This window comes from Nannobrachium achirus (assembly GCF_963921795.1).
Source record: "Nannobrachium achirus genome assembly, chromosome: 12".
NCBI lineage: Eukaryota > Metazoa > Chordata > Actinopteri > Myctophiformes > Myctophidae > Nannobrachium > Nannobrachium achirus.
This window is the reverse complement of record NC_137832.1, coordinates 47,623,049-47,637,570: the sequence shown is the minus strand read 5'-3', so window position 1 is coordinate 47,637,570 and position 14,522 is coordinate 47,623,049. Positions and strand designations below refer to the sequence as shown.

Sequence of the window (14,522 nt, the reverse complement as noted above, 5' to 3'; positions counted from 1 at the left end):
GCCAATCAATCAATCAGTCAGTCAAAGTGTACACAGTTCTAATAAAGCCTGAAATTATATTTATTTGTCATCGGTGAGATGCACGGAAATAGCCGCTCACTTGATGCGAGGAGCTGCAAACTTGTAGATCTGCTATTTTTGGTGTGTGACACTGGCGGCAACAGAGTACAACACCGCTTTTTACCATGCATGGCAGCTGCTGCCTCTCTCTCTCAGCTGTCAGAGAGAAAGGATTATGGAAAAGTATTGTAAATACTGTGCTTTTCCCTTTCCTGTTGTTGAATATTTTCCTTTGAGTTCATACCCTCCACCCTGTGGACGGACAGAGAGACAGACAGACAGACAGACAGACAGACAGACAGACAGACAGACAGACAGACAGACAGACAGACAGACAGACAGACAGACAGACAGACAGTGCATTAAGGATGAAACAAAGATACAGGTAAAGAATAAGTACAGAATAAGTAGTGACACCACAGTATAAAAATGTCATATAAAAGAGTAAATATTAAAGAATAAAGATGATTTAACCTGGGCTGGTCAGGTTGCATAGTGTTTAGGCCAGTAAGGCCACCAGTAGGTACAGATAGAGGTAAAGGACCAGTACAAATAGACATTGATTCAACTAGACCTGGCTGCTTGCATTTGGACTGACTGGACATAAATAATTACATAGTGCAATCATCACTGTAAAATGTAAGTACTGTAGTTGCGACCATTAGGTTGCAAGTTACTATGAAAAGCTCCACTGGCTGTCTGTCCCTCCCTCTGTCAGTCAGTCAGTCTGTCTGTCTGTCCGTCACGTCACGTCACACTTTTGCCCCTACTCTTATCTCCGGCACCGTTGCCCCTATCCATGCCAAACTTTGCACACACACTCCTTGCCTGGCAAACCACAACCTCCACCCCTGATTTCTCACATGCCCCTTCTCTAGCGCCACCATGAGGTTGCCAACCTGACGGTCGCTTATCTCCCGATTAGGTAGTCTTACTGGTTAGTATGTATAGAATATTGCAATGTATAGTAGTTCTGTAGTTAGTTATGTATGAATCGTATCAATAGTCAAATGGATCAATATGTACTGTATATACTGTAGGCATGTATATTACGCTGCACACTGTAAACATTTTTAGTGTTTCATTCAGCTCTTGATTGTAAAACTGGCTCCCCCAGCAGACTCTGGCCTGATCATTCCATGAGAGTGAGTCTTGCCATCCTTCCGTCAGACCAAGATAGCACAGTGGTTTTAAATGTCAAGGTAACCCTCACAGAGTTACAGACCTGTAACTAAGGGTCAGTGTTTAATTCCCTCAAGGAACCACTTTGAGAACCACAGCCGCTTCACGTGTGTGTGTGTGTGTGTGTGTGTGTGTGTGTGTGTGTGTGTGTGTGTGTGTGTGTGTGTGTGTGTGTGTGTGTGTGTGTGTGTGTGTGTCTAGGCCTGCCCGGTCACAATTATTACACCAGTAAGACTCCCTAATCGGGAGATAGGCAACCGTCAGGTCACATACACAAACTTTAGAAGGCAATGGTAGGCAATCAGAAGGGAATATGGGAAATGGGACAGATCCATGTTGATGACATAATTTTAGAGATACTGTGTACCGCTTTGTGTGATTTTAGGGCAAAATCTGTAGGAGCAGTGTCCAAAAATGTGTTTTGCAAGAATCGGCCTGATGGTGGCGCTAGAAGAGGGCCATGTGAGAAATGAGGGGTGGAGGTTGTGGTTTGGCAGCCAAGGAGTGTGTTGTCACAATTATTACATAATCGTCCAATCGCAATTATTTTAAGTAATCCTAATTATTATGCATAATCGTCAAAATTGTTTCCATGTTGAGAAATGTTCATATAGTTTCAAACACTTTCAAAAAGTAGTGGAAATAGCAGATCTACAAGCTCACAATGTGTCTCGATGCGACGCATTGTGAGCTTGTAGATCGGCTATTTCCACTATCAATGTTATTTAAGTATAAAGTTGTCAAATACGTGTAATTTCTTTGTATATTAAGGTTATGTGTCATATCTGCCATGTGCGAAGGGTGCCTGTGCGTAATCTGTATGTGAGAATCTCTATCCTTTGTGTGTGTGTGTGTGTGTGTGTGTGTGTGTGTGTGTGTGTGTGTGTGTGTGTGCGTGTGTGTGAGAGAAATGGATTGTAGGCAAGCTGTGCACACAGCGTATTAATGTGTTTGTGCATGTTTTGAGTGAGTGTGTGTGTGTGTGTGTGTGTGTGTGTGTGTGTGTGTGTGTGTGTGTGTGTGTGTGTGTGTGTGTGTGTGTGTGTGTGTGTGTGTGTGTGTGTGTGTGTGTGTGTGTGTGTGTGTGTCCCTCTTGGCGAGTAGTGTATTCTCTGGGGACACCCCTTCAACTCCTGTCATTGTAATTGTAAATGTGTGAATGAGATGAGATGAGATTCAATTTATTGTCAGTGTACAGTACAAGTACAGTACAGTACAGCGAAAAGTATTTTCGCATCTCATCCAGAGTGCAAACAAGTCAGCATTGAGGAGTACAGTAATCAATAATAAATGCAGAGATGAGCAGTATTAATAAATGAATAAATAGATAAGTAAGAAGTAATAAATAAATACATTGTTGACCATATTGCACATAGCCCTATTGCACAATGCACAAGTGTTCGACTCATGTCCAGGGGGGATTTTCCATAAGTCCAGTGACCAGAGTGCGCAAGTCACACACAGAAAGCACAAGCACAAGGAGGGAGGAGAGGGGTGGGAAAAGAGTTCAGGTAGATGACAGTGGAGGGGAAGAAGCTGTTCCGATGTCTACTGGTCTTGGAAGCCAGGTTTCTGTATCGCCTTTCAGAGGGGAGGAGGGCAAAAAGACTGTGATTGGGGTGAGAGGGGTCTCTAATGATCTTGTGAGCCTTCCTCAGGCACCGCCTGTCATAGATGGACTTGATGACAGGGAGAGATGTTCCGGTGATCCTTTGTGCAGCTTTCACCACCCTCTGCAGTGCTTCCCGGTCAGAGGCTGTACAGTTTCCATACCACACCGTTATACAGTATGTAAGGATACTCTCAATGGCACACCTGTAGAAGTTAACCAGTATCAGAGGAGATAGATGTACTTTCCTCAGCCTCCTCAAAAAGAAGAGACGCTGGTGGGCCTTCTTGACCAGAGACGAGGTGTTAAGGGTCCAGCTGAGGTCCTCGGAGATGTGGACACCCAGGAATTTAAAGCTGGGGACCCGGTCGACCACTGCTCCATTGATGTAGACGGGAGCGTGAGTGACAGCGTTAGTCCTCCTGAAGTCCACAATGAGCTCTTTCGTCTTCATGGTGTTCAGTGCCAGATTGTTGTCGGCACACCACGACGCCAGGTGCTGGATCTCCTCCCTGTAGGCTGTCTCATCATTGTCCCTGATGAGGCCCACCACCGTGGTGTCGTCCGCGACATCCATCCTGTGACCTGCGGCAGCTCTCTCTCTCTCTCTCTCTCTCTCTCTCTCTCTCTCTCTCTCTCTCTCTCTCTCTCTCTCTCTCTCTCTCTCTCTGTGTCCCTGTACTCTCTGTCTCTCTGTCCCTCTCTCTCTCTGGGAACTTGTTCACTGGGGGGTGGTATGGGGGCAGTGTTTATCAATCATCTAAGCCAGGGCTACTCAACTTAAGATGGCTCAGGGGCCACTCAGCAAAATACCAAAAGTCCAGCGGCTGCGAGCTAAAAATGACAATCCTATTTTGGACGTTTAGACAATGATTTTGTAACACACAAGTCTAAAAAAGGAAAAGGAAACACACAGGAAACAGCCACATTTCTGTCTGGCACAAGGCCAAACCCCATTGAACCCCATTGATCAAAAAGATCGCCATGGAATGATTAATGATGAAATTATTAAATTCTAATTTCTAATGAAGAAAAAGTTTCTTCTTTTGGGACAAAATAGCAAAACAGCCAAAAAGCTCATCTAAGCTATGATGACTAAAACTAAATTAGGATAAATATTTACAATTTCCATTTCCAACACACCTGACTAGGGAGGGACTATTGGAGAGGTAGACAAGTACTATAGACAAGTGTTTGGTGTTTGGTTGCGCTCGAGTCTTGCACTCTGAAAATAGCTTAGACCCCCGCCTGTACTACAGTATATAGATCAGTGGTTTACAACCCTTTTCATATCAAGGTCCATTATTTATTGGGCATTTGAGCCATGCACACGTACCATCATTTGATGAGATTTTATCCTCTCAGAATCAAAACTTGTGGTGCCATGGGAGAGATAACAGACGAACGTTGATCAAAATAACAATTCTTCCACATTCTGGTAATGCAATTTTTTAACGATAATTTGAGAGCGTAAAATGAAATCAAACCGACCCGCAAGGGTCCATTTGGTTTCAAGAGTTAAAGATCTATAAGGGTTCATTTGGTTAGCAACTCTCCATCATTAGCTGGGGACCACTTGGAACCCCCTAAATGACCACTGGTTGAGAACAACTGCTATAGATCGGTGGTTCTCAAAGTGGTCCAGGGACCCTCAGGCTTCCTTCAGGGAGTCCTTGAAATTAAAAAAGTTTGAGAACCACTGTGATAGAAGTAGAACTACAATTCCATACACGCAGCAGACAGAGGCATGGTTGGTTACAAGGGTCCATTCGGTTCCATTTGTTAAATTAACACTGAGGAGTTGCTTTTACACCAGTCATTACAACACCATGGTTGTTTTGGGGGATTGCCTTTTCCAGTAACTCTTATTTGTTATTGTAAATGAGTAGTGAAGAATGGAAATTCAGCGTTGAGAGAAAAGGAAGGAGATTATCTTCCTGTTACACGTTGTGTAAGTGATATTTGTTTAGTTAAAATGTGTTTTAGTTCAAATAAGTGTTAAATATAGCTCCATATTCTTTCTGATACCATTGTTGCTATAGTGTGTTTGTTCAGTACCAGGGGTCTCCCCGTCTCTCAAGCTCTTTAGTAAATGGAAAATACATGTTCAGGTCGCAATACCAATTTCATCCAATCAGGAGAGATTGGATGTAACAAAACAAATAAAGGAGCAGACAAAATTGGAATCGGAACACTATAAACAGCTGATAAATGGGTTCTCTCCACTGATTGGATAAAATTGGTGACCCACCTGAAAATGTATGGAGAGACTCCTGTTGCTGAAAAAACAACAACTCTATAGCAATGATTATTATTACTACAGTTAATTATAGTATCACTTAACCTTTTTAATCAAGATTAAAAAGGTCAAGATGATCTGGATGCGATTGCGTATACCAACCATATCCGCACGGCGGTCATTTCCGAGTACATCATACTCGGGCAGTGTGAATGTCAACATGGTCAATGATCCAGGGTTCCCACGGTCATGAAATTCCTGGAAATATTTTGAAATTAGAAAAATATGCTGGAAAAGTTTTGGAATTGATCAAGGGTCCTGGAAGGTCCTGGAAAAATAGCTATGCATTGTCTTTGGTTATTGATTTTGTTAATACCTCTGAAATGACAAATTAAACATTGGCCAAATTGTCAAATATTAGGCAGAAATTGTGAAAGAAATTGCTCACAACGCCTCGCAACGCAAGGCGTTGTGACCATGTAGATCGGCTATTTTCACAATAAAACCGTGTTATACAAAATTCCTCTACTCTTAGTGCTCGTCAGGGTGCCGGGTCCCCAGTTCAAATATGATTATTTCGTGGGTCACGGCCAGGAAAGGTTGAGAACCACTGCCATACACTACCTGTCTTTGGGCATTGCGCATAGGAGTAAGCGACTCCTTATTGAGCTGAATTATTGTTATATAGTCCTGGAAATCGGGTTAAATGTTCGGGAAATGTTTTGGAAAAGTTTTGGAAATTAATTGGTAAAGATGTGTGGGAACCCTGATGATTTCATGGTAAATGTCACCGATTCACATTCTTCTGTCATGTCTCCACTTTGCCCCCAGATGCCAAGACGGATATGTGGGGAGCAGGTGCCAGTTCGCCGACCCATGTGCCGCCTCAGCCTCGCCATGCCTGAATGGAGGCACGTGTCGCGCCGTGTCGCGCGGCAGCACGGTGGACTTCAGCTGCACCTGCAGGCCGGGCTACAGCGACCGCCGCTGCGCCACACGCCTCGACAACACGCCGTGCTCCAACTCGCCCTGTCGCAACGGCGGAACCTGCGAAGCGGACAGCTTCCGGGGGTACAAGTGCCGCTGCCCCCCCGGGTGGTCAGGTAAGACAACCTGTGGGTCGGGACCCCTAGGGGGGTCCCCAATTTCTTTTGGAGGGGTCCCTAGATGATTAACTTAATGTGCAACATTGTTTTCTCACTCAACAGTAAACGAACCAACGTAAAGTTTAAGTGTATTGAGGGTATCTGCACATTTCTAAAGGACTTTTTACCTCTAAAATGACAAGTTAAACATTGGCCAAATTGTCATAAATTCGAGGCTGAAATTGTGAAAATAGCAGATCTACTTGCCCACAACGCCTCGCAAACTAATAGAACCGTGTTATACAAACTGTTCACTGTTCATTTTCCCTTACGGTCCCACTGGCATTCACTGTTCATTACACATTACATGGTTGCACTTTAATTCCAGAATGAGGAGACCCTGTGATGCGAAACAGCCCCAATTAAAAAAAAAAAAAGAACTAAAATAAAGTAGAAATCCCTAGAAACATACATTACAAACCAAAAGTGTACTGGGCTAGATTTCGATTTTGGTTATGCTTTTTTACAAACTTACATAACAGTTTAAGAATATAAATTGATGTGTATACAAAATAAAAGAAGAAGAAGGAAAAAAAACCCTGGTTAAATAAAACTGCGATATGGCTATTGCATTAGTTAGTATCGAGATATATTGATACATTTGCAGTGCAAAACCTACAAGACGTTACCATTTATAACCATTCCCTTTCATCCTCCAGGTAAACTGTGCAACCAGGCGGACCCCTGCACCTCCAACCCCTGTGCCAACGGCGGCTCGTGCTCCGCCATCGACTCCCAGTACATCTGCACCTGCACGCCCTTCTTCTACGGGCAGACGTGCAAGCAGGACGTCAACGAGTGCGCCCTGGTGCCCTCGCCCTGCAAGAACGGCGGCGTGTGCATCAACGAGGTGGGCACCTACCGCTGCCAGTGCCAGCAGGAGTACACGGGCAGGCACTGCGAGAGTCGCTACGTGCCCTGCAGCCCCTCCCCCTGCCACAACGGAGGCACCTGCATCCCCAAGGGAGAGACGAGCTACGAGTGCTCCTGTGTGCCAGGTACGACATGATGCCGCCGTGACAGTGGTGGAAAGAGTACTCCAACTTTTTCACTTAAGTAGAAGTATCAATACTGTAATATATTAAAATAAAAAACAAATTTTGCATTGAAATGCATTGGCAGAATCCCCCTTTAGGTAGAAAAAAAGTGCCTGTGACTGTGCCAGACCTGCCAACCTGTACGTATTTTGCGTATTGAGCACGCATTTTAGGTCTCTGTACGCAGGTACGCAAACTCCTCTAACGGCTACGCATTTTTGGTTCGGGGGATGGTAACCCATGGTAACACAACACATTCTGCGTTGTGTTGTGAGGCCAACATTTTTGCTCCATGCCGTGTAGTTCTCCCAGGCACCACAGAATGGTGTGTGAATGGGGTGCATGGCGCTGCGGAGCACTAGAACGGAAGCGATGCTCGTTTTGTCGGTAGAAGAAGAATTTAACCAAATGGCCGCGGACGGAGTTTGTTTTGTTTTGGTCATAGAGTTATAAGAAGAAGGTTTTGGTTTAGTTTCAGCATGCACACATCTCACAGCGACGCGTTATCGCTCGGATTTCACATAGCGGCGATATTAATCAGATTAATTTATAAAGAAGATACTACGGAGAATGGCCGTGGTGTGCTGCCAACGAGTCTTAACAGGTAGGCTAATAATAAACTTTTAAAACCCTCCTCTGAGGTGAATTCACATGTCATAGCAGCCACGAGGGTGAGAATTGGTGAAATCTCGTACTATGCCTAACCTAAACCTATCTTGCGACGCTGGTGAAACAAAACAACGAGCGGCTGCGGTCCGCCTGGAGCTGTGGTGTTGTGTATGAAGCCTGTGTTGTAATTCGTCATACGACGGTGTTGCAGCGAGCAACCAGTCAAAACGTGTGACCCAGGGCTTAGTACAATGTGTATTGTCAAACACATTAACAGTGAACAAATTATTTATCACCTTTGAATATATGAAGACATTAATGGTCTATCAACAATGAGTAGCCTGCAGCCTATATGAATGAATATAAAGACTAGGCTGTATGTGACACAATGTAGGCCTATATATCATGGATGGAATAGAAACCTACATGAGTTGAATACCTTCAACTTCATGCAAATCATGCACAGACATATGGTTTTATTTAGGCTGCTCAATTAACAAAGACACAGGTTTATGTAAATAGCCTACAATGAAAAGCTATTTTGCAATTTGAATAACAGGATTATATTGATGTATGTTCATTCCTGAAGTCACTGGTGACTGTTTTGCGAGTCTATTGTTAACTAACTCTGAGCAAGTGCAGTTAGTATATTTTATTAAAGATTTGTCAACAATATTGCCAAAGCAACATTACTGTATTGCCTGGTAATACTAGCCTCCAGACCAAATGGCATTTTTATTTAAGAGGTTGTTCTAACATCTTGCCTCCTCCTATTAGTGTAAGTCAAGACATGCAATGTGCTACATTTCTGGTGTGAAATTTTGTTAACATAACTGTAAAGGTCCCACCCAAAAAGGTGCATGGAACCCCCCAAAATATACGCTGTTTTGTGCGGGAAAACAACAAAAATTGCACCGCGGGCGCTGCGCGGGCACTTCGTGCCCGCGCATGAGTACTCAAAAAAATTTGCCAGGGTTGGCAGGTCTGCTGTGCCCTTACAAGTAAAAGTACTTATAACTAACCTCTCACTCAAGTAAGGGGGCATTTGCGTTTCTTTCACCATAGTAAAAACTACATTCATGGTCTGGAGAGGGCACTTTTTACAGGCGGGTAAAAGGGGCAGGGGCTCAAGCCCCCTTTGATGTCTATGTGTACACGCCTGAGTGCAAGTATCTGAGAGAGCAACCAGCGGTGGGCCAATTAGGTTGCGAGACCCAAACTCCCCGATTCCGAGTGTCTACAAAGTGGGTACTGGTTCAGGAGCCATGATCTATCATTTATTATGATTGCTGGCAACAGAATGTGTAGTTGGGGTTAGGAGAAAATATATCGAAACCGATATTTAGAGCTAATAACGTCTTAATCTAGGTTAATCGATTAATTGAGAAGCAGGTATAAAATGTTTAAAACGCTTTTAAAATGTCTTATATATATCAATGAATTGACACAATTTTTTTTTTTTTACTATTGACTAAATTGATTAATCTGATTAACACATTAACACTGTATTAATTACACTTCGTTGTACAATGGTCGCGTATACAAATAGGGAAAATAGCTGATCTACAAGCTGACAATAATCAAGGGAACAGTTTGAACTAATAGCGATATTGATTTAGGAGTCATATCTCCCAGCCCTTCTCCCAGTTGTACTCAGAGGCTCAGAGATGATGTCACTGAAGGCAGGGCTGCTACCCCGCCTGTTGGGTCATGTGTGTTACGTGTGTGTGTTACGTGTGTGCGTGCGTGCATGTGCGTGCGTGTGTGTACACTGTGTGAACATGCTAAAGGAGGAAGGCATTAGGTCTTATCAGGCGGAAATGGCCAAAGCACAACATCCTTTTCACAGTGCAGCGCAAAGCATGCTGGGTATTTAGTACCTCCCATCACCTCATCACTTCCACACAGAGGGCCCTATTATGATCCAGGTCTTATGCCTTATGCCTTAACTTCTTTGCCTTTTTTTACTATTTTGTTTTTGTTTTTTAAATATTTCAAATAGCTGTTCAAATCTAGAGCTGAATACCAAAACATTCAAAGAATGCAATAGTACCATACATAAGTTGTATTCAATAACACAAAGACGTTTCATAGCACTTTTGTTTCATAACGTTCCGGCCGGGTCCATTTCATTACATTTGTAGTCTCTCAGAGTAAAATTAACTCTAAGGATTTCCATGTGAGGCTTTGTTGCTCACACATGGTAAGGAGACAAGCAGAGTGATCCAAACTGGTACTGGATTGAATTTGAACCCTAGGAACATCAATATTATATGCATATTGTGATATGAGACTATGAGACTACTTTACACTATTTTATAAAAAAACGTTCAAAGGTTTTCCAAAATAGCTGATCTACAACCTCACATGATTTCGTATCAGCTGTTTTAGCCATTTTTGAAAATGTTTGATAAAAAAATGTAATTAATGGGCTGCTAGCCCATTAGCCCTACATTACTCTGGATGGCACTTGTTACAATGGAACAGTGGCCTGTTGTGTAATTCTGTAGCAGGATGGGTGCTACTGCATGTGAGGGAAGTGTGCTGTGTATCGCTGTGCGCGCGCGCGTGTGTGTGTTTGTGTGTGTGTGTGTGTGTGGGTGTGGGTGTGCGCGCGTGCATGTCTGTCTGTCTGTTTATGAACCGCAGGCCTCAAGGAGGTTCAGACACCTTTTTCCCACAGACGAACAATAACATGTTGACCACATTTAACTGCTGCGGAGTTTCACTCTGTTTGTTGTGAGGGGGAATGTTGTTTTTGAACCCAGGCAATTAGCTTGGACCCAGGTCTTCCCCAACCCTTGTGAGAAACAAAAGTACTAGTTGACAATTAGTAGGTGTCCTTGTCGTAGTCCCAACACCAAGGGTCTAATTTCACAATTAAAGAATTCTTGAATTTTGAAATGCAGATGTGCTATTACTGCGGTTCTGTTCCACCGTATGCTCACAGTTAAAATAAGCATTTATCCATAGGATTAGACTGAAATAATTTAACTGGGGCAGGCAAAGAGTGTTTAATTTACCGTTGTTCTGTGTGTCTTTCAAACCAGGTTTCTCAGGAAAGAACTGCGACCATAACATTGACGACTGTCCAGATCACGAGTGTGGGAATGGAGGGACCTGCGTAGACGGCGTGAACACCTATAATTGCCAATGTAAACCAGAATTCACCGGTATGTGCCGTTTTGGTCCTTTCATATTTATCTCCAGTCAACTCATATGAAAAGAACATACAGTAGTTAGTACATAATAATAATAATACACACGTAAACGTAACATTTATTGAACCGCTAAAATGGGGACACATCGGCTGCCGAATCGTGCCCACAACCAATATTGTAATGAAAGCTATATCGACCAAATGGATATATGACAGGAAACATAAGGTCTCTCAATGCTTATCGGGTGTCCCACAGGCCAGCTCTGTGCAGACGACGTGGACGAGTGCCAGCTGATGCCCAACGCCTGCCAGAATGGCGGCACGTGCCACAACACCTACGGCAGCTACCAGTGCGTGTGCGTGAACGGCTGGACCGGCGACGACTGCAGCGAGAACATCGACGACTGTGCCAGCGCCGCGTGCCACCCGGGATCCATCTGCCACGACCGCGTGGCGTCCTTCTACTGCGAGTGTCCCCACGGACGCACAGGTCAGCACCGTCTCTCAAACAGTTCCAGCTCGAGACCCACAAGGGAACCTTTGGTGTCTCTCCGGGACTCAATCGCTTTCCATATCTTCATATAATTGGTTCTCACTTTACTTTGACTTTTATTTGTCTATTTAGACGGGACAATGCGTATTAACACGTACCTTGCCCTTTAAAAATGGCTGCCAACGTGCCAGGCTGCCACATTCCAAAAAAATAGTCACAGCTTTCAAACCAAAAAATCTGCTTAATTCCCCTTTACTCGCATTGGTGGGCTGTGGACAGTTCAGGAACCTGCCTAGTGCCTACCAAGCTAATAGAAACAAATCTTCCTGGAAGGTTAGCATGCTGAAATGGAAGCATTGTTTTGGCATGAATAAAACTAAATAAAAACGAGTGTGTGACATTTTGTTTGAAATGACCACTGGTTGGCAGGTTGTCCACAGCCCTCCTCTGTGACGCAGAGTGTGTAGACTAGACACAGTTATTAGCTACCTACATATGGCTTTGTCTGTGTATGTATGTACTGTATGTATGTATGTATGTACAGTATGTATGTATGTACCTGTACAGTATGTACAGTATGTATGTATGTCCCACACTTGGTTAATTGGCCAATCTTCATGGGACGCTTAATGACATTTTCTCATAAAAAGCCCTGCTCACTTTTAAATCCCTGTAAATATCAAGGAAAAAACCTAAACAATAGAAAAGATAAACAGGATATTTACTCACAACCCATAAAAACAGGTCTGGGACCTGAAATGGGTGGCAAGTTTGGCAACCCATGATATTTGGGAAACACTGCCCTATACGAACGATTGTTCGAAAAAAAATTGTTTGTTTTGGCAGTGTAGGATTCTTTGTTATTTCAACCGTCTCTTTCCTCTCCCTCTGCTCCAGGGCTCCTGTGCCAGCTGGACGATGCCTGTATCAGCAACCCGTGCCAGAAGGGCTCCAACTGTGACACCAACCCTGTCAGTGGGAACCACTACTGCACCTGTCCCGCTGGCTACATCGGGGCCTCCTGCGACCAGGATGTTGACGAGTGCTCGCTGGGTACGTAGTAAAAACCCACCGTTTTCGTGTTCATAGCTGTGCAAGGCTGGGATGATCACCCAGTGCCAGATGGTGAAAACCACCTAAGTATTATACTGTTGTAGCATAGGCTGCTAATTGAATAACACAAGATAGCATAGAAGAAGTCAATAATTTGATTATAAAACATACGTTCTACAACCTACAATTTATTAGAGCACGAAGGGTTCCCAGTTCGAATCCGGGCTCCCCCTGAGTTAATGTCGAAGAGTCCTTGAGCAAGTCTCTGAACCCCTAGTTGCTCCCGGTGAGCAGGTTGGTGCCTTGCATGGTTTCCTCTGCCATCGGTGTATGAATGTGTGTGTGTGAAATGGGTGAATGTAATGCACAATCTATGTAAAGCGCCTTGGATAAAAGCACTATATAAATGCACTATTTACTAATTCATGCCCACTGCATTCTCGCTAATCAAAGTGTTGGTTGGTCTGTATGTCCCGAACAGGCTCCAACCCGTGTGAGCACGCGGGGAAGTGCCTCAACACCAAGGGTTCGTTTGAGTGTCGGTGCCAGCGGGGCTACGTGGGGGCGCGCTGCGAGCTGGACACCAACGAGTGCATCTCCAACCCCTGCAAGAACGAGGCCACCTGCCTGGACCAGATAGGAGACTTCCACTGCATCTGCATGCCAGGTAAAACTCTGCCCTTGAACCCATTAAGACCTGAAAAATACCTTAAAAGGTCTTCTAAACACTAACCGTTTTCTGAAAAACATGTTTCTATATCAGTGGTGCTCAAACCTTTTAATGTCAAGGACCCCTAGAATTATATGTATTTGACCGCGGACCACCATCATCTGGGATTGTAAAACCAAATTACATCAATAACTTGACTAGTACAACTGTTATTGAATAGAAACAATGTTTATTTGCCATTATGCCATATTGGCATTGCAACTGAACTTTTGATGAGCTTTTTAAAAATGCTGTAGTCAGGGGAAGGGGGGGTACTGCAGCCAAAAAAGTTTGAGAACCACTGCAATAAGTGTTGATTTATCAATTTCTAACTCAGAGAGTTTACACATGTTACCGATTGTAAGGGTCCAATTGGCTTTTGCACCCTCTGGGGGTTGTGATGCACACTCTGGGTTTACCAGGTAACAGCAGCTGAGGGAGCCCGGGCAACATGCCTTTCAGTTTGTTTTCTCAAATGCAACCGATCTAACCCTCCTGCCGCGCCCTCCCTTGCTAATTGGTCCAGGCTACGAGGGGGAGTTCTGCGAGATCGATACGGACGAGTGCGCCAGCAGCCCCTGCCGGAACAACGGCAACTGTATCGACAAGACCAACGCCTTCCACTGCCAGTGCCCCACAGGTGAGGCCCACCGACGCACCGCTGAGGCGGGAGGGAGGGAGGGAGGGAGGGACTGTGTGTATACTGTTGCTATCGGGGGAAAAACCTTTTATGTTCCATAACCGTTACTTTTCAGGAAATGGAGAAAAGGAGAACCTGTGTTCCAATGGTTGTCCCAAAGTAGTTGTTACTTAGACACAGTCCTATTAATACTTTTCATTGGTTAAATTAATATATATAAAAGCCGCCGACTTTACCTACAGTATTTCACTTTCAAAATGTGGCAACGGTTTGGGAAATAGCTCTCAAGTCATTGTGTTACATAACGTTGTCAGCTTGTAGGTCAGATATTTTCACTACTTTTGCACAGCATTCTTGTACGACGAAGTATGTACATATATTCACACATTTTAAAATTAAATATGGAGATACAAGGTTTCTGCCCGAAAGCAACGATGTGTGTGAGGGGGCCCGGGGAGGGGAGGGTGGGGGGGCCCACAGAGGTCGATCGCGCACTCACATACATGCACAGCCCCCTGGACAGGGGCGCTAATCCCAGCCCTCAGGCAGGCTTACACGGGCCAGGGTAGCCCGGAGTGAACACTGC

At 44.2% G+C, this 14,522-nt stretch overlaps 1 protein-coding gene across 1 annotated transcript in view; it reads left to right on the top strand.

Moving 5' to 3' along the window:
• Positions 1–14,522, top strand: part of notch1b (notch receptor 1b) — a 72,134-nt gene that overhangs the window by 17,075 nt on the left and 40,537 nt on the right. The window contains exons 3-9 of the mRNA XM_080739176.1: positions 5,922–6,193; positions 6,895–7,233; positions 10,932–11,054; positions 11,298–11,531; positions 12,432–12,587; positions 13,069–13,254; positions 13,823–13,936. Of these exons, the coding sequence (XP_080595302.1) occupies positions 5,922–6,193; positions 6,895–7,233; positions 10,932–11,054; positions 11,298–11,531; positions 12,432–12,587; positions 13,069–13,254; positions 13,823–13,936 (1,424 nt within the window). The remainder of the gene's footprint in view (positions 1–5,921; positions 6,194–6,894; positions 7,234–10,931; positions 11,055–11,297; positions 11,532–12,431; positions 12,588–13,068; positions 13,255–13,822; positions 13,937–14,522) is intronic.